Source organism: Centropristis striata, chromosome 24, assembly GCF_030273125.1.
Source record: "Centropristis striata isolate RG_2023a ecotype Rhode Island chromosome 24, C.striata_1.0, whole genome shotgun sequence".
In the NCBI taxonomy this organism is placed as follows: Eukaryota; Metazoa; Chordata; class Actinopteri; order Perciformes; family Serranidae; genus Centropristis; species Centropristis striata.
The window spans coordinates 7,727,548-7,753,859 of NC_081540.1; the positions used below are offsets into that span (position 1 = coordinate 7,727,548).

The window sequence follows — 26,312 nt, forward strand, 5'->3', positions numbered from 1 at the left end:
AATGTCTCTGATTGTTGGTTTCATATCTTTTCTCTCTTGTGTCTTTTAGAGCCTAATTTCGTGTCTGTTTATGAGATCGGTCGCTTCGCCTACTTCTTCCTGAGAGAAACCGCAGTTGAAAACGACTGCGGGAAGATCGTGTTTTCTCGCGTGGCCCGCGTCTGTAAGAACGACATGGGCGGGCGTTTCCTTCTGGAGGACACCTGGACCACCTTCATGAAGGCCCGACTCAACTGCTCACGCTCAGGAGAAATCCCCTTTTACTACAACGAGCTGCAGAGCACCTTCTACTTACCGGAGCAGGACCTGATCTACGGCATCTTCACCACTAACGTGTGAGTAATGTTCATTCATAAAACACTGATTAAACACTGGTTAGTTTCATCTATCAGGCCGAAGACCTTCCTCTTCCAACAATACCTCGGTTAAGTCATGGTCACCTAACATATATATTTACAAAAAAAAAAAAAAAAAAAAAAAAAAAAAAATGCTCTTCTTCTTCTTCTTCTTCTTCTTCTTCTTCTTCTTCTTCTTCTTCTTCTTCTTCTTCTTCTTCTTCTTCTTCTTCTTCTTCTTCTTCTTCTTCTTCTTCTTCTTCTTCTTCTTCTTCTTTAACATATAGCACTCCTGTAGCGATGACAGTTAGCTCTTAAAGTTATGTACTTACTTGATTCCTGTGGTCTATGTCTAGTACCTTCAGGTTGAATGCATTTATTGTAAGTCGCTTTGGACAAAGGCGTCAGCTAAATGACATGTAATGTAATGTAATGTAATCTATAACAAAAGGTTTTTTATCTGCTCCATCTATGAGCCATCTTATTTCTTTCAGTCTTTCTTTTCCCCTCTAAATTGCTGAGTTCTGACTTGGATCATGTCCTCCCCTCCTTTAGGAACAGTATATCAGCTTCTGCTGTCTGTGCCTTTAATCTGAGCGCCATCACCCAGGCCTTCAACGGACCCTTTCGCTACCAGGAAAACCCCCGCACCGCCTGGCTCTCCACCCCAAACCCCATCCCCAATTTCCAGGTAACCTACATGAACCGGATCCACGTAGCTGCTTCTCTCTGATAACACGATGTTGATAGATGTGAAACAGAAAATTCTGTCCTTGCATAATTTCCAAGCCGTCCCTCTAAGTAGTTTTCAGAAGACTGACAGTCATTTCATCTCAGTGTGCCAAGTACAGAGATTGCAGTATAGCACAAAAAGAAAATCAAGCTCAGCTCCATCAAATATACCTCCAACAATAAGCGCCTGGCAAGTTTCCCAACACATATACATAATGCATCCCAAATCAGGCTGCAGGGACAATGCATTGACATTGCATTGTATGTAATCTCTGCACTTCCTATGCAATAGTTTTGCTATTTTAATCTCGGACTTGCATTTGTTTAACATGTATTTTTGCTGTCAGTGAGTCAGCGTTCTGCAGCTCATATTGATCTAAGTTTTTTTTACTTAAACCAAAAGAACCCACTTAAAACTAAAAACCTTTATGAAGGCACTGTAACAGAACAAAGAGACTTGTTCTGACACACAGCAGCATTTGACTCAATGGTCTGTTTTTAGTAGAGCCAGATTTTGAAGGGGAAAGGTTCACAGATTGCCGATATGACAACCAATATAGTGATTTCTTTAAGTGGAATAAAAACAAAAAGTTTTGGTCGATTTTGCACCAATATGAAACAAAATTACCATATCAATAGAAAAATATTTTATATAATTATACATTAAAATTCCAATGTATGTTACATTGTCTACCAATTCTAGAAATACACCACTAATAAATAAACAGCAGTACTGCAAGTTCCGTCAGTTTCTAACAATTTAAACAAAGAATAAATAAAAATAATAAATAAAATAAATACCTAAATAAACAGTAGTACTGCATGTTCAGTATCCCTCAATTTGCATTTAAATAAAAGATAGATATACAATAAATAGTTACAATATTTTTCAAATCACTGTAACCATTGTTTTCTTTATTTTATGTTTTGCAAAAAGTTTTTTATTTTGGTGCATGTATGATCGGCACATTAGTCTAGTTTAGCTCCCAGGCAAGGTTATAATAGTTTTGGATTTTTCATTAGTTTTAGTTTTAATTTCGTTGTGAATTTTTGTTTTCAAATTCAGTTAGTTTTAGTTAGTTTTTAGAGTGAGTTTGCTAGTTTTAGTTTATTTTTTATTTTTTGAAGATGCTTAGTTTTAGTTTAGTTTTTATTAGTTTTAGTGTTAGTTTTAGTTTTTTTTGGTTTATCCATCTCAGCCCCAATAAGGTTATTAACTCTTACAGTTCGGGGTGTTTTGTATTTTGGTTGAAGTGTAGACATCCCAGTCTCAGTAAACATATTTACCATGTGTTCCTGCATGTTGAAATAGAAACACTGAATTATGTATGAAAAAAGTTGCCAAAGACGAAAACTAAGGACATTTTCACTATAATTTTAGTTAATTTTAGTTAGTTTTGTAACCACAAGATACAGTTTCAGTTAGTTATCGTTTTTAAAAAAACTCGTTTTTATTTTGATTTCAGTTAACGAAAATGTTTTTTCAATTTTAGTTTTCGTTATTTTTGTTAGTTTTCATTAACTATAATAACCTTGCTCCCAGGTTGAAAAATAAGTCGCTGGAGTGTTTTGTTGAAAAAAAAAAAAAAGATCAGACATGTTTGAAAACTATCCCCATGTTCTAAACACTTGACTGTGGTCCTTTAGTGCGGTACGCTGGAGGAGGGAGGCCCCGGGGGGAACCTGACAGAGCGCAGCCTCCAGGACGCCCAGCGACTCTTCCTCATGAACGACGTGGTGCAGCCGGTCACCGTCAACCCTCTGCTCACCCAGGACAACCTGCGCTTCTCCAAGCTGGTGGTGGACATCGTGCAGGGCCGAGACACCCTCTACCACGTCATGTACATCGGCACAGGTGAGCGTGACGGCTGAGAGCTTGGGCAAGAATAAAAATAGTATCTGATCTAATTTTGTCCTTTGTCCAATCAGAATACGGCACCATCCTGAAGTCTCTTTCCACAACCAATAAAAGCCTTCAAGGCTGCTACCTGGAGGAGCTCAGGCTCCTCCCTCAAGGGAAAATCGGACCAATCAAGAGCCTGCAGATCCTCCACAGTGACAGATCTCTGATTGTTGGGCTGGATGACAGACTGGTGAAGATCCCATTAGAGCGCTGCTCCAGCTATCCAACTGAACGGTACGATGAATATGATGTCTGCCTCCAGAGCGATTTGTTCTGAAAAATAACTGGGGCTTTCAGATAATGAGTTTGTTTTATAATTGAACGGAATAGAAGGAAACTAGTGACCTAGAATTAACAAAATATTGGCAGATTCTACCTCCAACGCTTTCACTCCAGTCTGCATAACCAGGCAGGTTGGTACGATAGTTTATCATCATGAGACGTGATAAAGTGATTCACCAGTTAGATCAGGTTTGAGCCGACAGGATCATCCATCATCAACGATAGGAAAGAAAAAACTTTTTACAACTCTGGAAATCTAGAAAATCTGAAGCCTCTGCAAGTTAACTTCTGTGCTTTGGTTAAATAAAAGCAAACCAATTTCTGCCCCGAGGAAGAAAATCACATTCTGAAGCCTCAAACACTTTCTTTTCTTTGAAAATGTTCCATAATTTGTCCATAAATTACAATAAACTCGCTCAATATTACATAAACACAGCTATCATCTTTAAAAGTCATTTTTCTGCTCAATACAGCGACTGGAGCATGCATCCTTTTTATGGTTTAACAATATAACCACATGAGAAATATCCATCAAGAAACAGCGAATTGTGCAGCATTTGAGATTGAAAAACTGAATTAATTGATTATCTGATTGTCTGATAATCGATTAATTGACTCATCAGCCCTAAAAAAAGGCTCTTATTTGCACAGAAATGCTCAGAAATAATCAGATGTATTGATATTCAAAGCGATTGCTCTGAAATATAACTGCAGCTTTCAGGTAATCAGAAGTTTTATTTTATTATTGAACAGAATAGAAGGAAACTGGGGAACAAAAATAAGCAAATATTGGCTGTTTTAACATAAAAAGGATACAATATAAATATTAAAGCAAATCTGGCTTTTGCAGTCAATAATTGGCAAAAGTGTCATTAGTCAGCTCAGTTTGTAGGATCATATGGAAATTTACTAACTCCACTTGAAAATACTTAAAAAGATTGATGAACTGAGTCGCATTAAAAGAGACAAACACGTGTGGGTGGCCAAGTCTGAAAGGCACGCAGTAAACGCTGACAAAGATGATTATCTTAAGAGCCCAGTTTATTTTCCCTGTATAGAAACTGCTTTTGAACTGTCAGTCCATATTTTGGCAAGACTCAGAGCAGACATTACATAAGCAGGCATTTAATGACTTTGTTGACGCAACGGGAATCACAAAATGTTGTGTGACGTCTCCGTCTCGGCAGCGCTGCTACTGTACTCCAAACACAAAAGAAGTCCTTCAACACAAAGAAAACAATTTTTATCTTAAGACGTTCTGCTGACTGCCCGCTGCGGAAATGTGCAGACTGCTGGAGTTTTTGATTCAGAACACACCACTGAATCTCGGAGAAACATTACTATTCTGCAGCTGCAACAATCTCTGACGATTTGTCTGCTCTCATATTAGTCACTGCATGGAGGCTCGGGACCCTTACTGTGGCTGGGATCACAGACAGAAACGCTGCACCACCATCGAGGAGAGCTCCAACATGAACCAGTGGACCCAAAACATCACTGAGTGCCCAGTAAGACACACACACACACACACATACACTCAAAAAAAGCAAACTGGGTGTCTGTTAGCTTGTCCTTAGTCTAACATGTAGCTTCTACTAAATAAAATTATGTTTTGTGGTTGAACAGTTTTAAAACATGTAGTTTTAAAATGCAACACTTTAAAATTTACTAGAGTACTTTATGTTAAAACAACCTAATTAAATTGCTGAACATAAAAAAATATTTATTTCCTGAATAATTGCTATTATGTTCATTTTCAGGTAATCTTTTAGGCTAAACCACTTCAACCTAACTTTGTTTTGTTGGCTCAGCACCATTAATTCATGTACTTCACTATTTTAAAAAGTAGTTGTAACTACCCTATTAAATAAAGTAACTCTTAATAATATCATACAAGTTTAAATGGCCCAAGAAAATTACGTTAGTATGTTACAATTACCCTTACAAATCTAGTTGCACTGACCCCTGGTAATTAAGAAACAGTAACGCAAATACATCATGTTGACTCAACATATTTACATTTTGTTCACTCAACAAAACTGTTTCTCGCTAAATTAAAGCATTTTATTTAGGTGGAAATTATTTCCATAATTTTATTTCGTTCTGGGAACAAGTTATTTTTTTGAGTGTATATACACATACACACAGTTAGTCTGGTGTTATGGTCTCCACTGTTTATACACTTTATTTATCAAGACATGTCTGAAAATCAGCATACATCCATACCTTCTTTGATTGGATTTCGGTTATTGTTCAACGCTAAAAAAATATATTGTCTACACTCTTATAATCAAGTTTTTAAGCAGAGTTTGCAAGCAGCCAGTAGGTTCCCACTAGAAGAAGATGAATTACAATAAAGCTACCCAAGAGAGAAATCTAGTTTTATCGACTAAAGCTACTTAGAAAATTTAGTTCAAACTAATTAGTAAAAAAATCATCCAATTGACAAAATATACCTCAAAGCTCACACTGCCGAATACAAGTTCAGAACATTTTTGAGCTAATTATCAGTTAAACAGCATAAAAAGATGCTGATATAGGATGTATATTGATGAAAAATGGTCTATACCTATAGCATGCCATTTAGTAGTAGTGTTTAATCTTAATGTTGATACTTTAACTGTCTGTTCTTTGTGTGTATTTTCCTACAAATCCCATTTAGAACTAGAAAAAAGATTTTCGGATAGAAAAATATAAAAGTCTTTTGTTCACAAACCCACTTTTTATTTTTTTAATAAAAGGGTTTAATCCGGCAGCATTTTTGTAAACAACTCTGGCTTTTGTTTCATCTGACCACAAAAAATATTAACCTTACTTGAATAACATTTCTCAAAGTTGAAGTCCAGTGTGTGGTTGTAGCTGCAGCTCAGAAAATTAATGGTAAAATAATAATAATAAAAGAAATATTTCTTTCCTAGTCTGTAGTTTCAGTCGACAACTACACAAAAAACAAATTTAACTTCTTGAAACACAACACAAATATAAATCCAGCCAGCTACTGCAAATTGTAGTTTAACTCCAAGTTCAGTTACATGTAGTTAACATACATATAATGTTTTTTTTATATTAAAGCGTGTACACATGTTTTCGTACAAACCTCAAAAATACAATTATGAACTTCACATTGAGCAGAATATATCCCTCTTAATCCTCTTCAATCCTCTCTGGAGGTGAGGAACCTGACGCAGGACGGGGGCTTCAGTCCTTGGGCGCCATGGCAGCCTTGTAACCATGACGACGGCGAGGGTTCCATCAGCAGCTGCGTGTGTCGCTCCCGCTCGTGTGACGGACCTCTGGCCCGATGTGGCGGGGTCGAATGTAAAGGCCCCACTATCCAGGTGGCAAACTGTTCCAGGTACAGTCTCTTTATGCAGGATGATCCGTCAGTTACCCCGAGCAGTAAATCAATGCTGCCTTGCTCCTTTATGATTTAAGCTCCTCATCAGAAGTCATAACGGACTGTTGAACAGACAGTGAAGCCAGTTGTGCAGCCTGCGAAGTTAAATTTATTAGTTGTGAAATATGTGGCTCATAATCTTTCGATTCGAGTATTTGCCCACGGAGTTTGTTTGTTTTTTAAACCTGCATCTTTATTGGGTTGTTAAAAGATAAGAAATGTACATTTTAAAGTACATGACACCCAGTTTTATAACTCAAACTTGTATGAAATACAAACTTTTCCACCCCAACAAACAAGATAAATTAATTTATATCGATTTTTATTTTGTTCGAAATGGTCGTTTACTCTATGATACTAGATACATCATGTTAATCTTCCAACAAAGGAGAGAATAGGATCCCAAGGTTTTTTTTAATATTTGGGCATCCTCTAATACATCAAGTCTTTTTTTAATAAAGAATAAGGAGGTTGGGGCTTCTTGTCTTTCCATTGAAGTAGAATAGGAAGCAATACCATTGCTCTTCTTGGAAGTAAAACTTTGCTCTTTCGGGACACCAAAAACAGAGGTCAAAGGTCTGACAACAACAGGTTTGTTGAGGGCTTTTGAGAGTGTATCATAGAAAGAGGACCAAGATGAGAGTCTCAGTCACGAGATGAACAATTTTGTGATTGGCAGAAGGTAGAGAGCAAGTTTATTGTTTTCTTTTGTCATAAAACACACTGATTCCTGGTCCTGTTCCCCAGGAATGGCGGCTGGACTCCCTGGTCCTCGTGGGGCCAGTGCAGCAGCAGCTGTGGTATCGGATTTGAAGTGAGGCAGCGGTCCTGCAACAACCCCTCGCCTCGCCACGGAGGCCGGATCTGTGTGGGCCAGGGTCGAGAGGAGAGGTGAGATGGAATATTGTTTGCATCAGTTTCTTTACCAGGAGAAATCTACACGACAGAATTAAAATATCACAACTTTAGATCAGAGTGAGCTGAGTCTGTGTGTTTGCAGGCTGTGTAATGAGAAGAAGCCCTGCCCCCTGCCCGTGTTGTGGACCGTGTGGGGTCCCTGGGCTCACTGCAGTGCTGAATGTGGAGGGGGCGTCCACTCCAGGACCAGAACCTGTGAGAATGGCAACACCTGTCCTGGATGCGCCATGGTACTGTTGTGCTTCTTATTAAAGAAATGAGGTTAACGTGACTTTAAAGACTATAAAGAAACCCAGAAGTGCAGCCCAGACAATATTTAAATGACTTTACATTCTGCTGTTGTATGGCATTTACAGCTTTGCTTCCCTTTTGTTGCTTAATCTTAGTCGATTAAACCAGCACTGACATTGATTCATAGCAAACACTTTAATGTATTCTGAAACACAATATATGAATGTGACTTTAATATTGGCCTTTTCAAACAGAACAAATTAGTTTACTCACATTTATTTAAAGGAAACACTGCTCTCATTCATGTTTCTCTGAAGAGAATTCATTATTTACAAGCTGTATTTGAAATAATAGATGGTTTAATCTTTACTTGCTGGAAGATGGATTATTGGGATAATAAAAATACGATTAATCCCCCTGAGAGCATGCTTGTGCTGTGCAAGTTGTAACTAGCTGGATTATTGGATTTTTCTTTCTGACAGTTTTTTTCTCTCTAATTTTTATTCTTTTGTGCGATGGCCCTGCCAAATCCCTCGAATGTGTAGAGTCCCACAGCTGCTGCGTTTCCCCTGCTGGTCAGAAGCTTCACAGTGATGACGCACATTTATGTTGTCCCTCTAATAATCCATCTCCTTCCTCACAGGACCAATGAGTAGTAGTCTCTAATGCTGCAAAAATGGCATGATCCTTCACTGACTTTCCACCTACAAACAAGGCCAACTGTGTTTCTTGGGCCACATATTTGACCCTCAATTGTGCATAACACACATTTAATAACTTATATTATAATACTTCCCATTTATTCAGGTGTGTGGATTTGTTCCACACCGATACACAGAAAAGCTGACTTGTTTGACTTGACTATTTTTGCATTAACTAAAGATGATCAGGTCACACACACACACACAGACACACACACACCTGTCCCGCTGGCCGGGGGGAGCATGCAACTCTTGTGCACTGCAGAATGGTTCGATGGGTTTTTGTTTGGAGTTTGCATTATCACCTTTCAACAGAAATCCAGCTTTTAATTTGATAACCCTAAACTGAAGCGCACTGGTGGAGCACTTTATCAGGACACTGAAAGGCCGGTGACGGATGGCGAGCTTTATACAAACATGAACAAACATACAAAATAACCACAGCCTGCTGTGTTCTGCACAATGTTGCAATGCACCATGGTGTGCCGACCCACCAGCACCTGAACAGGGATGATTTAATGTGACCTCACCACAGAGATGGAGCTAAAACCTGACAGCAAGTTATTTTAACATGCAAGACGAATTCCATCCAATCTAAGAGTAAACCCAATTCCCCAAGTAAGATTTTCTTATTTCCCTCTAATTATTTGTGCAAGAACAAGGCAGCAGTGTGTCTCTGCAGACTGTTTGCAGTAAATTACTGACACAGTGGGGTCCTAGAGCTTTGGGAGATAAAGAATCTGCAGTAGAACAGACAGGTGTAGCTCTGTTTCATCTGCATTCATGATAATCCTCCTCCATCCTGTTTTGCAGGAGTATAAAGCCTGTAACCTGGAAGCCTGCCCTGAGGTGCGCCGCAACACCCCCTGGACCCCCTGGATGCCGGTCAACGTCAGTCAAGATGGGTCAAGGCAGGAGCAGAGGTTCAGGTACACCTGCCGGGCGCTGCTGCCCGACCCCCAGCAGCTCCAGCTGGGCAAGAAGAAGATGGAGACCCGGTTCTGCCCCAATGACGGGTCTGGAGCCTGCCAGACTGACTGTGAGTGTGTGACTGTCTCACTCTGCAGTTTTGTGAACAAATCACAAATGTGGCCTTGTTTTCCTCTTTTTGTCAGTTGACAGCAGGTGCCAGATGCCTCTGTAACGTGAGGATTAAATGGCAAACTAACTAGTGTAAATGGGTCTTTATTTTTTTATAATTTACATGTTTTATTGCCATTTCTTTAGTAAACAAATGTCATTCTATATAGCATACAGCTCTGGATAGTAATTAGGTGAATTGAAAAAAATATATAATAATAATAATAATAATAATAATAATAATAATAATAATAATAATAATAATAATAATAATAAATAGATTTAAAAAAATAATTTAATAAATTAGAATTAATGAGAAAAAAATATATATTAAATAGGAAATAAGGAAAGAAATTAAGTAAATAAATGAATATAGTACATCCATATAATAGATAATAAACATTTTCTCTCCCTTCTCTTTATCTCTTGTAATATGTAGATTTGGTCTTCTCCCCATTTTAAATTGTAATCTTCACTCATGTCCATCCTTTGACAGTAGACTTCTTCGTCGGCTTCGAGGTCGGCTCTCTTCAGTCCAAAAAAAACAGCATTTAGCCTGGTCTAACTCTACACAGCAGTTTAATATAATGCATCAGTAAAACCTGCTGAATAGATCTGCATCTGATTGGGCTCTGCTGCTGGTGGCTGAGCTCCCAGTTTGCTACAATAAACACAGCTGGTCGCATCAAAAGCAGGATGTAGCTAAACTGTATGCAGACATCAGTCAGCAGATTGATTAAACATCATGGGGAAGCACATGTCCAGTCCTTTCTGTCTCTTTCTCTTAATGGAATATTTTTAATTCAGAAACATGCCAGTTTAGGTATTTACTACAAATAGGTAACACTGACAAGGTGAAAATCTTTTGTTTCTTCTCCGGTTGTGTAACTGCTCTCGTCCTGAAATATTTCTGCTGTCCCCATTGAAAGCCTCAGGAAGTGCTCCTCTTTCATATGTAAATAATTTCTGATTGTGGATGCTCTGTGTGTGTGGAGGGTGTAACGGAAAACTAGTTCATTTTTCAACGTGGCCCAGATTACACCTCACTAATTAATGCTTCATAACAGGCTGTCTGTCTGCAGAGTTTGGCAATAAAAAAGATACAATTCTGCGCTTCATGTTTGAACTCATTGAAACTTTAGAAGTTTTGGCTTTCGGCGCCGTTCACTCATTCAGCAGGGGAGAGCAAAAGATGATGGGATCAACTTCCACTCATATTTTATTAGTGAAAGTTTCTTTTCTTTCTAGCACCACTCTAGTGCATTTCTCATCATATGAAAGGGATCTTAAACAACTTTTTATGGTGAATTTTAACCTCTTGAAACCTACCTGCCCACTGGCTGGTAGGGGTAGGGTTGAACCAAAAACTTTTTTTTTAACTGATGTGGCAAAATATGTGTTTTAGTCACATGCTCAGCAGAAATGAGAAGATGTTACCTTTCAAATGAAGCCTCAAACATGCATATTGGCCTTCCAGTGCTATTATAAGCTAAGAAATTAGTCTAAAATGTATGTTTGAAGGTTCATTTAACAGGTAACATCTTCTATTTTTTTCAAATGTGCCTGTTCAGCACTTGGCAATAACTGAACCTATCAGATCAATTAAAAAAAAACTACAACAACTAAAAAAAACGAACATTTTTGGTTTATCTCAAGCCAACCTGTTTAGATTCTAATAAAGAAAATGTTCTTATATCTTTCAGCTCTGGTTGAAGACTTGGTGAAGACCAGCGGGCGAACTCTGTCCCAGCCCCAAGGCGTGCGCTGGGGATTGTGGGAAACGTGGTCCAGCTGCTCTCAGCAGTGCTCTAGAGGCTTCCGAACCAGGAAACGCAGCTGTTCGACAGCGGAGGGCCGGACAAACCCCAACGCGTGTGTCGGATCTCCGGTGGAGTATCAGGACTGCAACACTCAGCCGTGCCAAGGTAGCGGGGAGGCTCTCTGTCTGTCAGCCTGGCTGCAGAAGCAGAATATGTACAACATCTGGCTAAAGTTTCTTATCTGTGTGTTTCAGTGAATGGGGCCTGGTCTTGCTGGTCCTCCTGGTCCCAGTGCTCCGCCAGCTGTGGGGGCGGACACTACCAGCGGACTCGGACCTGCAGCAACCCGCCGCCAGCCAGTGGAGGAGACATCTGTATCGGCCTGCACACTGAAGAGGCACTCTGCAACACACATGCCTGTGAAGGTAAAATATGCAAGCTTTTTATGTAAAACGAGCAACCAGTTATGTTTTCAGTGCAGTTTGTCTGTTTGTAAGCATGAAAACTACTGGCCCAATTTTCATGAAGCTTTGGTTTTGCATGAACCAAGAAAGAACTTGATTTGAGTCACAGGACTGTTACAATAATTCATTTTCACTTTGACTGAAATTACTTGCCCGATTTGTTTCCTTTTTACTTAATGTTGTCACACAAATTCTGAAAACAGCTATAAACATGTAAGGCGTTTATGCTGCATTCATGTAGTGTCTGAATAATGGGAAAAATCTATTTCCTGGTCTTATTTCATTGCTATATTGATCTGTTTATGTTGCTCTTTATTGTCACACAAGCTATCAACACATTGTTTAAACACTTAAGCAAAAAAATATCTAGGAGCGTGTATATTACCCGTTGGCCTTAGTAGAGGTCATTATTAACTTTTGTAAAACACTTTTGTGCCTTTTTAATCCCTGTTCTGCTGTTTTTTGCTTCGTGAAGTAGTTTTTTGCTTTGTTTTCAAAAGGGCTATACAAGTTTATTGTCGTTTGTCTTTACTGTTACACCATAAATAAGCTCCCTACATTCACCCTGCCGCTCTACAATAAATAATGGTGTTTGTATGGACACTGGTGGGAAATCTCCCCCACACAACAAGTGGTGAATCAATATTTGGGTTCAGGTTGTTGGAGCTTAGTCCAGCATGAATTTGATGAAAGGCAGAGAATAAACCGAACATAAAACAGGTTATAAAGCAGCCTTAAATTTGACGATTCGCCCCAACATGGATGGGTGCAGCTTGTGTGCACCTTTTATTCCTTTGGTCTTTCAAAAACAAAGAGAAATGGAGATTAAATTGGTGTAATTTTAAGCTTTTGTGCAGAAAACAAAGGAGCTCCAGTCGGCTGAACTGTGACTTTCTGTTGACTGATGGCGACTGAAGTTCTGTGCTGGACTTGAATTACTTACTGCAGCTCCTCAACTTTTTCAGAGAAAACCGTCATGAATCACGTCTGGTTATATAATTCAGTCACATTCTAGTTAAAAGCCTTTTATGATTTTGAAGGAGCTTTCTTTTGAAGTAGAGATATTTAAAATAATTTATTGGCGATATGCTGATGCTGCATCTTTACCAGATAAAACATCAGCATTTACTGCTCATTATATTTAACAATGATCAAACTTTTCTACCTCTGCCAACAGATTAAAAGGCATTTTTCACAATTTATGGTGTTTCTATTTGTTTATTGTTCAGAATGGGCAGTTTGGCCATACATTTCTGCTAGCTCAGCCAATAAAAATGGGTTTGTGTCCAAAACAAATCCTTGATTTACCGCAAAGCAATGGCAACCAATTTTTTTCCCCCGACAACTCTCTTGACAGAAAACCAACTAATATAACTATGATAGGGTTATTATCATACTGTTCATACACTAAAAACATCTCAATGACCAATAAAAGGATCTTAAAATCAATTCTGAAGCAAACAGCCAGCGAATGAAGTGACTCTAAAAAAGGTGATATATTTTATCTATAGTTTCTCTTTTTCCATTATTTCTGTCCTGTCTTGGTCCTCAGATTGGGGCGAGTGGACAGATTGGGGGGACTGTGATGACGAGGGTCTGCAGCATCGTACTCGGCGCTGCAGTGAGGAGCAGGAGGCCGAGGCCGGTCTCTGCCAGGGGAACATCACCCAGTCCAGGCCCTGCCAGCCTCACGAGGTGCCAGGTAAGCGCAGACCCTCGTTAATAAATTGCTAAAACACAGTTGCTGCATATATTAAATTGCTGATATAAGCTGGAAAAATCCAGTTTGTGTTCTACAAAAGTTTAATCAGACCCAGTAAATGCTGAGTTGTTCACTCTGTAGAAATTAAAAAGATGAATTAATGGAGATGTCAGCATTCTGCCTACCTCGAGAACAGTGAAGCCTTTGAGAGAAATTAAGTGCTCTTGTCATTTGTGTTTGATCTTTTTCGGAGCTGGAGTGATTTCTCTTCGCCACATTGATGTTTTTTCATTTTTTTTACATTTCTGTCTGTCTCTCTCCAGTTATTTTACCCGGACAGGAGGACCAAAGCTGCGGAAGTGAGTGAAAACAAGTGATTTCTCTCTATTTAGTCTCTCAAAATGATAATACTTTGTTCCCAGCTCACACACACCTCTTCAATTCCCCACATAAATTCTGCTGGGTTTTATGCCTCCACAGTAAATCAATGTCACTTCGGTTAAATTGCAGTCTCTGAACACGTAGCAGCAGTCGAGTTATTGTTGTGTTCTTCTTTACCTGATGTGAAGCACACAGTTGGCAGTATATTGACTTTTGTTTGTGGCTTTTTCCCAATGGGACTGGGTGAAATGAGGGGGCGGTAATGGTTGTTTGATCGTGACATCAAGCAGGGCCTCAGGATGTCAGTCTGACCTTCCTCGACTTTAGTCCCGGGAGACAAATCTCAGCATTTACTGGCTGGACTGGACTTTGTTGTTGGGATCCCTGTTTCCTTAAAACAACTACAAGGGAATTGTATTTTGTGTTGATTATGTTAGATATTGATCTGGTTGCACATGCACTTACTTTGGAAGCATCATTCATAAATTCCTAAAACCACGTCTCACAATGTGTTTCATTAATAAAGTAGACATTTTACATACCTGTCTAGGAGGAAGAGAGAGGGCAGTTCAGGTCGTCTCTCCAACTGTTAAATGCCCAACCAGTGCTCTATCACTATCCAATTCAGCTTCATTTTTTGTTTGTTCTTCAGGCAATTCTTTTCTTTTACTCTTTGCTGATCCTTCTCCAGCATAATCCAGCAAAATATAAGGTCAAAAACAGAAATCCTATAAAGAAAAGTCTCCTCCGTAGGACTCGTGTTTGTGTTGATTATGTTAGATATTGATCTGGCTGCACATGCACTTATTTTGGAAGCATAATTTACAAATTCCTAAAACCACGTCTCACAATTTGTTTCATGAACAAAGTAGACATTTTACCTACCTGTCTAGGAGCGAGAGAGGACATTTCAGGTCGTCTCTCCAACTGTTAAATGCCCGACCAGTGCTGTATCACCTCCAATTTTCTTTTTGTTCTTCAGGCAATTATTTTCTTTAACTCTTATCAGTATAATCCAGCAAGATACAAGCTAAAAAACAGAAATTCTTTAGAGAAAAATCTCCTGTTTTCCTTGAACTAGCTAATGTAGCACTTACAAGCCTTTTTCATACTGTGTTTCTACAAAAAAGTGTGAGTGCATTCAAAACAATAATGGCAGAAGAACTGCCTGTCATGCTGTTTCTCTCTGTAGAGATTCTACAGACTCAAGCAAAGTTGTTGTGCAACATGATTTGATTACTGTTTCTGAGTATGCAATCCACTTTCTTTTGGTCGCACAAACAACATACGTATAAAGTCTCGCCAGTTGAACACCTATGTTACTGCCTCTGAAGGCGGTACAGAGCTGGGATCACCTGGTCCCCCGTTACGCCTCTGGGACATTCAGACTAAAGGCGAAATGTCACAGAGGCTTAAATATCACGGCTTGAAACAGCAGTCAGAAAGGGACTACTGAGAAGCTTTGCCTGGGAAAATGCAAAAATGTGCTCTTCTGGTGTGAGCCAGGCAAAGGCATTAAGAAAAAGTGTATAGAAATAGCTAAACTTCTCGCTGATGGCCTCGTTTGCTTATGTGGTTCATATGGAGGCATTAGTATTAAATTGAGGCTGTTATATAAAACTCCTTGTAGTACGTTTCAAGAATGTTCCCCTCCTCCTTAAAGTACCAGTTTCCACTTCCACTGTACAAAAACATATATAAACATCTAAAAAGAAAGAATTGGCATTTGTCTCATCTTCCTCTTCTTCCCTCCACCTCCTCTCTTCCCAGCTTTTACTTTGTTCCAGTTAGTAGCCGTGGGTTCGGCCAGCTTCTTTGCAGCGGCGTTACTGTCGGCGCTGGCCTTCACCTACTGCCACCAGCTGAACCGACCGTCAGCAGAGTCAGCGGTCATCCACCCCAGTACACCCAACCACCTCACCTACAACAAGCAGGGCAACACCACGCCAAAGAATGAGAAGTACATCCCCATGGAGTTTAAGGTGGGCTGGGTTAATTTATTTTTTTTAATATATTTTTGTTAGTTTTTTATGTCAGGAATAGTCAAACATGACAACATCACAGTACATTCAAATGAAAAATAACATAGCCAGGCAACTGGATCACTTGAGGATGATCAACATATAAAATTTTGCTCTAATCAGTCCAAACAGTATATGTCCCTTGGAAAGTATCTGGCGGTTATACACCACGTCAAACAGAGCACTAGCAAGACAATAAAATAAAAGTAGAAGGGGCGTTTGTCAAGAACGCCGTCCATTTTTTCCATTTTGCATATTACAGGCCTTTTTTTAGTCTGAGCAGGAAGGTTAGTTTCTCCATCTGGTGAATTTCTTTAATGAACTCTAACCAGTCAGAGGTTGTGGGTGGGTCTGACTGCAGCCACTTACGGGTGATAGCTTTTTTTGCTGCTGCAGACATTATCTTTAAGAGGTATCTATCATTTTCTGCCATCCCATCTGGTATATCACTTAGAAAAAGAGTTGTAAATGGCAGAGGAACCTGTTGTCCCAGTATCCTTTGTATGGTTTTCACAATATCATCCCAAAAAGGCTGGGTTAATATTGTCATTATATACTTCAGTTAAAAGCACTTTCACCTTTATTACACAGTTTTCCTTCTCTGTCTCCACTGTACAGACGCTAAACAAGAACAATCTCCACGTGAACGACGAGACGTGCAACCACTTCCCGTCCCCGCTGCCCTCCAGCAACATGTTCACCACCACCTACTACCCTCCCAGCCTCAGCAAGTACGACTTCCACCCAGACTCCCCCTGCAGGACCTACATGCACAGCTGAGAGGAGGCCAGGCTCGAAAACAGTTAACACAAAATACATTCTCATGTCCCAGACAAATTTGTAGACCAGTTTTACTATCTTTTATGATCTCATTTTGTTATTGGAAAACAGTGTTTCCTTTGAGGCATAGTTTGGAATTTTTTAAATGTTGTAGTATGAGGTACTGCAGGTCATACACTGACTATGGTTACCAGTTTGGAGAAGCAGACAGGAGTACTGAAACTGCAGCTGAGCAATGTACTAGTGTGGATGATGAGACGTATTTAAGCCACATGAAAAAAATTAACATGATTTCCCATGAGGAACTGAAGCGGTTTTATTCATCTATGCTACCAGACTCCATTAACAATAATTTTACCTCAGAGAACAAAGGAGTTGCTGGTCTGCCTCCTTTGTTTAAGAGAAATTTGTTTGTGTTATTGTGTGAATTTGGTGGTTAAAAGGGTTTCTTTTGGGTTCACCAAAGTCACTCAATAACACAAACAAACTAACCGATCAAGGCAACAACTCTTGTGTTCTGTGAGGTTAAATTACACTTTTTGTCAATGGAGTCTGGTTGCTCTAAAGAAAGAGCATAGATCAGTATAACAGGTTTAGTTCCCCTTGAGAGTGTGCTGTCTGAAGATGAGGTAAATATTCTTAATGTGGTTAAAAAACACTCACCGGCCACTTTATTAGGTACACCTGTTTAACTGCTTGTTAATGTAAATATCTAATCAGTCAATCACATGGCAGCAACTCAATGCATTTAGGTTATATAGACATGGTGAAGATGAGCTGCTGGAGTTCAAAGCGAGCATCAGAACAGGGAAGAAAGGTGATTTAAGTGACGTCTGTTTATTTCACAAACTGCGTTATAAAAAATATCTGGTCCGATGATAGAGAAAATATCCAGTAGGCATCAGTTATCTGGGCCTCAATGCCTTGTTGAGGCCAGATTTAAACGAACAGTAACTTAAATAACTGATCTTTACAACCAAGGTATGCAGAATCTCTGAATGTACAACACAGATGGGCTACAGCAGCACAGCCACTTTATTAGGTACACCTTTCTGGCTCGTAAAAGTGGTGAGTGAGTGTTTAGTTGTTTTCATCATCCATAGCTGTACATTGCTTACTTTCCGTTTTGGTATTCCTGTCTGCTTACTATGGATAAGTACCTCCTATAACACCACATCAAAAAACCTGAACTATCCCTTCAGCATCACACTACAGCTTACAAGGGATTTTAAGACCATATCCCACATGCAGTATATAAAAGTAATTACCCATACAGTATATTCTACTGTCATTGCAAATCGACACTGTTTGTTAGCCACCTGAGACTTTGGTCACATTAGCCTTCTGTCCAACAAAATCCCCACACGTTACTGCTGCAGTTTGTATTCCGGTAGTGTAATATTCCACAAAATAAGATGAACTCTACATGGCGAAACTGGAAACACATCTTTGAATCACTGAATATTTATACACATTAGTGCTGTCGTTGCCACACCGTGAGTGTTATGTTCTGGAGCTTTTCTAGCCTCTGTGTTTTGACACTTGCTCGGCTGTTCTTCCTCAAAATATGGCTGCTCCTTCTGTTTGAGGCAGAAGAAGAAGTGAGACTGATCACACAGACTGACCATCTACAAGGAACACGTCAACCACAGTCCTTGTTTGGGATGCATTTGTGTGCAAGCCACAATGCCAACGCAAGACGTCTGCAGCAGTCTTAACCTCCATGTTTTTATTTGTTCTCTAAATAAAACCAGTACCCAAAGTCCAGGACAGGTGCCCCCTTCCTGCAGCTTCTCCTGAGGTGCTCAGGACAGTACGACTAGCCTTCAGGTAGACTTTTTGGACAGTGGATGTCCACCGGACTGAGAGGAGACTCATCTGCTGGCTATTGTTGTGGGAATTTTCCTCTTTCTTCTTTTTCAGCAGGTGAGTTCAGAGGACTCAGTAAAACTGTAAAATATTTTACTTTGACACAGCAAAGACTGACATCTGTGATAAAAACAGGACAAATTAAATGCCACGTGTGTGAAGAAATGGACTTAGAGATTTCTGCCGTATTTGCTTTAATTTTCATGTTTAGAGTTGAAAAAACAACACTGAAGAGGACACGGACTCTCCTCACTATGTACTGTACAGTGTTAATAATAAAAGTTGACTGTTCAGTCAGCAGATTCTATGGATTATTGAAGGTGTGTTCACATCTGCTGAAACAAAATTATTTGATTTTTTTTTTTTTTTAAACCTATGGGGCATTCTTTTGTCAGTCACACTCACATGTTCTCAGATATTATTAATGCATTATTGTTCAAAAACCACCAAATATAATACCGCTGCACTTGTATTTTCCAGAGCTTCTCACCAGAGCATGAACACACCATAAATAAATCAGCCACAGACTTTTCAGCTGCAGTGCCATGCAACAGAAAGGTAACTCAACAATGTGTATAACAGTGACGGATGAACTTGTTCCAGCACGTCTCTACACTTTTTTTTACAGTGTAGTGAAATGAATGGGGAACAATGGCTGCACAAAGGCAGGAAAAAGCGTCTTTTTGTGTGTAGAAAATGTTCTGCAGCATTGTAGTAAGTTATAACTTTGAGGGTTTTTTTTCCTTTGATAAAATATGCTTAACACTGTTGTTGTCAATGAAGGAAAGCATTGGTGGAATTTGTTTCTTACATTTCTGAATGCAAGTAACCGTGTGTAAATTTGAACAGAAGAAAAGACACGTTATTTAGCTCTCGCAGTCCAAAAACAAGCAGGTTAGCTGAACAGATGTGAATGTGAGAGTGAATGGCTGTCTATCTATATTTGTTGTATATGAGGTAAAATTACTGGTGCCTGTATAAAAATGTTTTTCAAATTTTTGTGGAAATATGGCCACATTATGTTTGTTACATGCTCCCTGTTCAAAAAACAAACAAAAAAAACTGGAAAAAGTTCAATTTTGGTACAAATTATAAGACAAATGCTTCAAAGTAAATGTATTATTATGTTGTATTTATTATAAGAATCCTAATTCTCCGTTTATGACATTTTTGCATGTTCAGCTGACCTGCTGTATACTTAAAAAGACTTAAGTGTTTTCGAAATTTGAAAATTATTCTGAAATTCCAGATAAGTACATTACATTTTCACTTAAGTAGGCTATTAAAACAGAACAGTATTGCTCATATTTAAGTTACTCCATGCTGTAAAATGTATATTTCATATGTTGTGATTCTAAATTGTAAATACCAAGACATGAATTCAGGTGTTTTCTCACCATTAGCAGTGTTATGTAGCATGAAACAAACAGCCCTGATAATATGTTCACATTTGGGTGCTTGCATGTATGGACACTTACATGGATAAACAGTACATCTGAAACTGTACAAATGTGTTTTTGACGGGACAAAATATTCAGTTTTGAAGGGTAATCCTCCCCCTGTGTTTTGTATTTAAAGACCTGAACTGGATTTGTTTTGCTCCAATAAGACACTTCTGCTGTTATAATATGATTGATGTGAATTTGACTTAACACTGCCTTTTGGACACTGTGAACTTTTGGTACTCTATATTTTTGTATAATGTACACTGTAAAAAAAGAAAAAAAAAGGATGAATAAATCAATTTGTTGCCAATATTAGTTAGTTATCCATGCTAAAAATGGAACCATGATCTAACCCTTTTGCATTTTTAGCAAGGGTGTGAGTTGTTGATTTGTTTGTTTGTTTTTACAAATTTTAGAGGTAAAATCGCAGCTTCTATAATACAGACACTCACAAAAATTAAGAACAAAAAACTACAGCATAAAATCATGCATTATATTATATATCAGGTTTTTAATATGAAGCCCTGGCTTCAAACTTCAATTTTTATATGTTGTTTTTTTTGTACCAGACTTCTCACATTTGCCCAATAGTGAATACACCATTTATCATAGAAAAAACTGTTAAAACATGCATTGTTAGAACTTTAGCTTTCCACCAGTCATTGAACACATCATCGGTGATAAAAATGTTACCAAAACAAAGCCTAAAATTGTGATATTTCTATCAAATTCACTTTATTATATATGTCTCATTTAAACATCGCCAACAATAGAAAGTTTGGAAAAAACAGATCCTGTTAAAAACATGCAATTATGTGAAGCCATGATTGATTCTGGTCACAAATGACAAATTTGGTGGTGACAAATATTCACTGAAAATCAGAAAGAACTGCAGGCTGTTTACACAGAGCAGAGAGGAGAGGGCAGGAGAGGTTGGAAAAAGAATGTGAGTAGTTCAATATGTATAGCAGGTGAAGGAACAATTTCCCCCCCAATGTTTATGGCACTTGGAAAAGTGTTTTTATATATAAATTCCAATTTACTACATAAATATTCTGCACAAAGACATTTTTGAGTTTTTCCCATTCTTGCCATGATTGCAGGACTTATAGATTGCAGTGAAAAACAGGCCACAGTGAATAAAAATCTGTATATGTATACTTTGGTATTCAGAAGTGGAAACAAAAATGTAGAGTTGAATGCTAGTAGCCTTTTTGTTCTGTCGGACGTTGTTTAATTTTTCCCCTTTTTTTGTCTTTAAAGTGGTTTGACTGATGCACAAGCAGGAAGACACAGGTTATGAGGCCTTTTTTCTACTTCCTTGGCTTCACTCATGTCTTAAATAATTGAGGTTACTTGAGAGAAGACGGTCGTGCAGGTAAGCCATCAGGTTCACCATTTTGTCCCCCATACCACGGTGATTATGTTTCTATTTTTCATGCGGGCAGGTCAAGAGATCTGGGCTGATGAATAATAGAAGCACCTGGTGGAGGGAAGGGCAGTTTGTATAGTGCTCAGATGGAACCAGAACACTAAAGCTACCTGTGCAGTTACTTGTTCACTCATTTAATTTAGTTAAATCGTCGTTGGCCTGGGATTGTAGGGAAAAATGTAAAAATCCATCCATCTGTCAGTTTTCATCTGGGGCCGGGTCGCGGGGGCAGCAGGCGAAGCAAAGTATTCCAGACGTCCCACTCCCCAGCCACAACGTCCAGCTCCTCCTGGGGGACACAGAGGCGTTCCCAGGAGAGATTTAATCCCTCCAGCGTGTCCTGGGTCCTCCCCAGGGCTGTTAACTTGGACGTGCCTTGAACACCACTAACAGGAGCCGCCTCAGCTGACTCCTTTCAACGCAAATTCCAAGCTCCCTCCAGATGTCTGAGCTCCTCACTCTATCTCTAAGGCTCAGCCCAGCCACCCTACAGAGGAAACTCATTTCAGCCGCTTGTATTCTCAATCTCATTCTTTCAGCCACTACCCAACGCTCATACCATAGGTGAGGGTTGGAACATAGATGGACCAGTAAATTGAGAACTTCACCTTCCAGCTCCACTCCTTCTTCATCACGACGGTCCGGGACAAAGCCTGCAAAACAACCTGTCCATCTCACTCCATCTCTAACCTCATTCGTGAACAAGAGATACTTGAACTCCATCAATTGGGGCAGTAACTTTCTCCCCACCCAGATGGAGCTACTGACTCTCGTCCCGACAGCTTCATTCGGCTTCAAACCCCCCCAATGTATGTTGGAGGGTCCCCGCCTGATGAAGCCACAAGAACCACATGATCTGTAAAAAAACAGATGCAATTCGGAGGTCACCGAAACCTCTCCTCCCCTCAGCTGCACCTTGAGATCCTGTTCATGAATACCACAAACAATCTGAGAAAAGGGACAGAGGCCAACAAATCCATAGTGACTCCACTGCAAATGGACACAAGGGGCCCATTTGGTACCTTACAATGAGAGTGCTGTGGTGTTCATTTAGCTGGGAATATAAGGGCTCCGCAAAGGCCTAAGACCGTTTGTGTTATAGATGTGTACAGGAAGTGATACAGATGTTGAATATAAGTGGAATTCTGAGCTTTAACCCTCTGGGGTCTGAGCCTATTTTGGCCGTTTTTGAATACTTTTGGGATCCATTTTTTCTTCCCCTATATGATCTGACAATTATTTTCTCACTTTAACCTACTTTATCAACATATTGAGCCCAAAAATCACGAAATCAGAGTTGAAAAATTATACTATTTGCTACAATAAAAAACACAAATATGCTCAATGAACTGTTTGGGAACTTGGAAATGTAAACATAGGATACAAATATGAACATATTACAGGTACAAATTTAAATATAATAAAATATATACAAAAAAGTCCTATAAAAACATGTATATTTATAGGCTTTTTTCCTTGTTAGCTGCAACTCTTCAAAACAAACTGCAAAATTACACAGAAAGCTACACAAACGCTCAAATATTTCTGTACCATCAAATTAAAACTATCATATCTTTGGTTTTTCATGACCTAGGAATGTCAAACAAAAAATGAGAGAAAGTTTCAAGTCTGTACTTTGGAGTGAAGTTGATAGCAGCGCTCCATGTGACCCAGTTTTTTTGTTAAACGTCACATGATCTGATCAAGACGGTACAATCATAGACTCCAGAGGGTTAAACATATTTAGAGATTAACACGTCTGTGAGATAAAGAACTAAGACTTGGTTCTTGGAAATCCTACAATCCATCTTGGAGGCTGTAGTCCCGTCTGTGTTTTTGCAGGTGGTTCAGCAGTACAGTCTGACCATGACACTAGCAGCCACACACCCACACACACAGTGTCTACCCATTTACTGCCAAATATTTCAAACCACTTAGTTCTCACATCATTGCCCTGAACAGACTGCACTCCAGTGTTTTTTGTTCATCGTCCAGTGAGCAGCACCGCTCTGCTATCTGAGACTTTAGTCTGCTGGTAAAACCACTGGGTCACTCATGCACTATATTTTATTTATTCATCTTAATGTCCTTTTTCCCTACCATTTAGCAACTGGGAAAAGCCATTAATATTACACATAACATAGAAGATGCACTCAAGAAAATACCCTTTAGTAAAAGCTGGCTCCCCTTCAAATTTAACTCCTGAAGTGTTGGGCTGTGTGCCTCCTAACCTTTTAATATTTGGAAATAATATTTTGCAGTTGTAGTGGAGTGACCTTTCTGCTTAAATGCTGGCTAGAAAGAGGGAGAAAATCTTAATCCTCCCACTTTTTAATCCACCCACAGAAGATTTATCTGATCAAAGTGTCTCTGAATACATGAAGACATAAGTCCATGAAACAAAGTGGGAATTTCACTTGTAGTGGATAAATTTGGCAGCGTGGTATTTGTACTTTTTCTTAACCCTTAAAAATACACCATTTATCATGAAAAGAAACTTTATGTTTCAGACAGCCCTTGAACAGATTACAAAAAGTTTTAATCATAATGAAGCTAAAAATTGTGATATTTCTGTCAAAATGTTTCATTTAAAATGCCCCAAAATAAACAGTTTGGAATAACTTGATCCTGTTAAAAACATTAAATTCTGCTCCTCAGTGATACTATGAAGCCATGATTGATTCTGCTGAGACTAAAGGTCACGTGACAAATATTAACTGAAAATCTGTTTACACAGAGCCGAGAGAAGAGGACAGGAGAGGTTGTTCAAATGCAAATAGTTCAATATATATAGCATGTAGGGGCCAACATTTTTCCAGTATCCATGACACTTGTGGACACTTGGAAAAGTGTTGTATATATAAATTCTCTTTTATTCCAACTTTTAAAGAATAATTTATCAGAGAAATTCAATTTTCTTTTTTCTTTTTTATGATTTATGTCATTAGAACTGTGTTAATCTGCACAAAAGACGTTTTTGAGTTGTTCCCACTTCTAGCCATGGCAGTATATGGCCAAATATTGCAGTAAAATACAAGGCCACAGTGTGTAAAAATGTAAAAAGAGCAACAACAAAATAAAGCTTTGAAATGAATTTTGGGTTCAGAGGGTTCAGCATAGAAATGCAGAAAAATCATTCATCATGTGGCTTTTGAATATGACTAAGATAAAGTTTTCCTCTACTTTTGTTATCCGTGCCACTGGACCATGAGGTTGTCTAAAGGGATTCACTAGGCAACAAAGTGGTCTATATGTGGAGCATTCCTCCACATGCACAGGTTCAACAGGAGGAGAAGGCTATTCAAAGCATAGTGACTAAGATATTTTGAGGCTGTCCATCTAACCGTTTTGCTGGCCAGGTGAGTGCACAGACACTCAGCACTCATCGTCCCTGATGTCTGAATGAGTCGTGGAGATGGATGGAAGAACTTCCCTCATCAACAGCAGAGTGTTCTTGGTTATTCTTGTCCACCGTAAGGGTTGAAAAAGTAAAGACATGGTTTAAAAAATAGCCCCTGTGTAGCTGAATCAGGGTTTTGTCATGGAAGACCAACAAACAAAACAATAATGTTTTTTTTCTGATAATCTGAGCAAGATCAATGCCTTACATGTTGGCTTTTAAGTGTTGCAAGGGTTCAGTTTCAGGAACAACATCCCCCTCTAGTCCTGCAGCAGTGAAAACACACCTCATCCTGCCTGCATCCTCAAAACATCCTCAGCTGCTTTTTATTGATGCTTTTATTTTGATAATGCTGCCATCTGCTGGGCAAAAAGAGAGACAACACAGTTTCCTGAGGACGTGCTGTGTTGCTGTCCTCTATTAGCTACTAAAATAAAGACACCTTTAACCCCCAAGTGCTGCTAAGAGGTATCAGAAGGTTTTTCACAATCTGCATGGAAGTATCATGAGACGTAAACTTAACCAGTGATCTCAACACAAACAAAAAAGTGTTGGAAGTATTAGAACAAAGTGTTGAGGACTGATGAAACAACAACTGATCTTTTTGGCCGCTCTCGCCAACAGCGAGTCTGGGGAAAAGCAGGATTTGTACAAAGCTTTTAATTAAAATAACTTTGTCACAACAGTTAAGCATGGGAATAGAGCTATATATAGATCTGTTATGCTTTGTGTGGCAGCCAGTGGTACAGGAAGAACTGTGCATGTATAAAGGGAAGAATACATTCTGAAAAATATCCTGGTGAGGGTAAAATATCAGCTGAATGTTTGCAGACAAAAATCCAAAAGTCCAAAAAAGATAATTATAGATAAACTAATTGCATGCTTCAGTACTAGCGGAGTCAGATTGATTGGGGTCAAAATCATGCCGGAAATTACTGACATTTTCCCTGATAATTCATATCAGTTAAATAGGCACATAAAATGGATTAAGATTTGCAAATGCAGAATTATTTCCAGCTCGGGTTATCTTTTCAATTGGAAAATAAGTTGAGTTAGTTTGACTTATTGGACCTTTTGTCTAATCCGGCCCGAGGACCATATGTTTGACACTCCTGGCTTAATCCCCTGATCCCCAGTTTCATTTCAGTTTCAAGTTTTTTTGCTCTTTTTATATTCTCTCTCTCTCTCTATGGAATCAGCACAGTCATGGCTAGAAGTGGAAGCAACTCATAGATGTCTTTTGTGCAGAATTACAGTCATAATGAGATACATAATAAAAAAGAAGAAATGCAAGTTGAATTCCTCTGATAACTATTTTTTAAAAATGGAATAACACTTTTCCAAGTACCCACAAGTGTCATGAATACTGGGGGGAAATGGATCTCCACATGCTATACATATTGAACTATTTGGACGTGTAAAACCTCTCCTGTCCTCTCCCCTCTGCTCTGTGTAAACAGCCTGCAAATCTGTAAGTCT

General features: G+C 39.0%; 1 protein-coding gene across 1 annotated transcript in view; it reads left to right on the forward strand.

Moving 5' to 3' along the window:
- Nucleotides 1-17,040, forward strand: part of LOC131962872 (semaphorin-5B-like) — a 38,239-nt gene extending 21,199 nt beyond the window's left edge. Inside the window, exons 9-23 of the mRNA XM_059327966.1 lie at nucleotides 50-335; nucleotides 891-1,026; nucleotides 2,715-2,922; nucleotides 2,997-3,204; nucleotides 4,643-4,760; nucleotides 6,423-6,607; nucleotides 7,397-7,540; nucleotides 7,650-7,797; nucleotides 9,313-9,538; nucleotides 11,283-11,504; nucleotides 11,594-11,764; nucleotides 13,356-13,505; nucleotides 13,829-13,864; nucleotides 15,657-15,868; nucleotides 16,526-17,040. Of these exons, the coding sequence (XP_059183949.1) occupies nucleotides 50-335; nucleotides 891-1,026; nucleotides 2,715-2,922; nucleotides 2,997-3,204; nucleotides 4,643-4,760; nucleotides 6,423-6,607; nucleotides 7,397-7,540; nucleotides 7,650-7,797; nucleotides 9,313-9,538; nucleotides 11,283-11,504; nucleotides 11,594-11,764; nucleotides 13,356-13,505; nucleotides 13,829-13,864; nucleotides 15,657-15,868; nucleotides 16,526-16,687 (2,612 nt within the window). The 3' untranslated portion in view covers nucleotides 16,688-17,040. The remainder of the gene's footprint in view (nucleotides 1-49; nucleotides 336-890; nucleotides 1,027-2,714; nucleotides 2,923-2,996; nucleotides 3,205-4,642; nucleotides 4,761-6,422; nucleotides 6,608-7,396; nucleotides 7,541-7,649; nucleotides 7,798-9,312; nucleotides 9,539-11,282; nucleotides 11,505-11,593; nucleotides 11,765-13,355; nucleotides 13,506-13,828; nucleotides 13,865-15,656; nucleotides 15,869-16,525) is intronic.
- The last annotated feature ends 9,272 nt before the right edge of the window (nucleotides 17,041-26,312 follow it).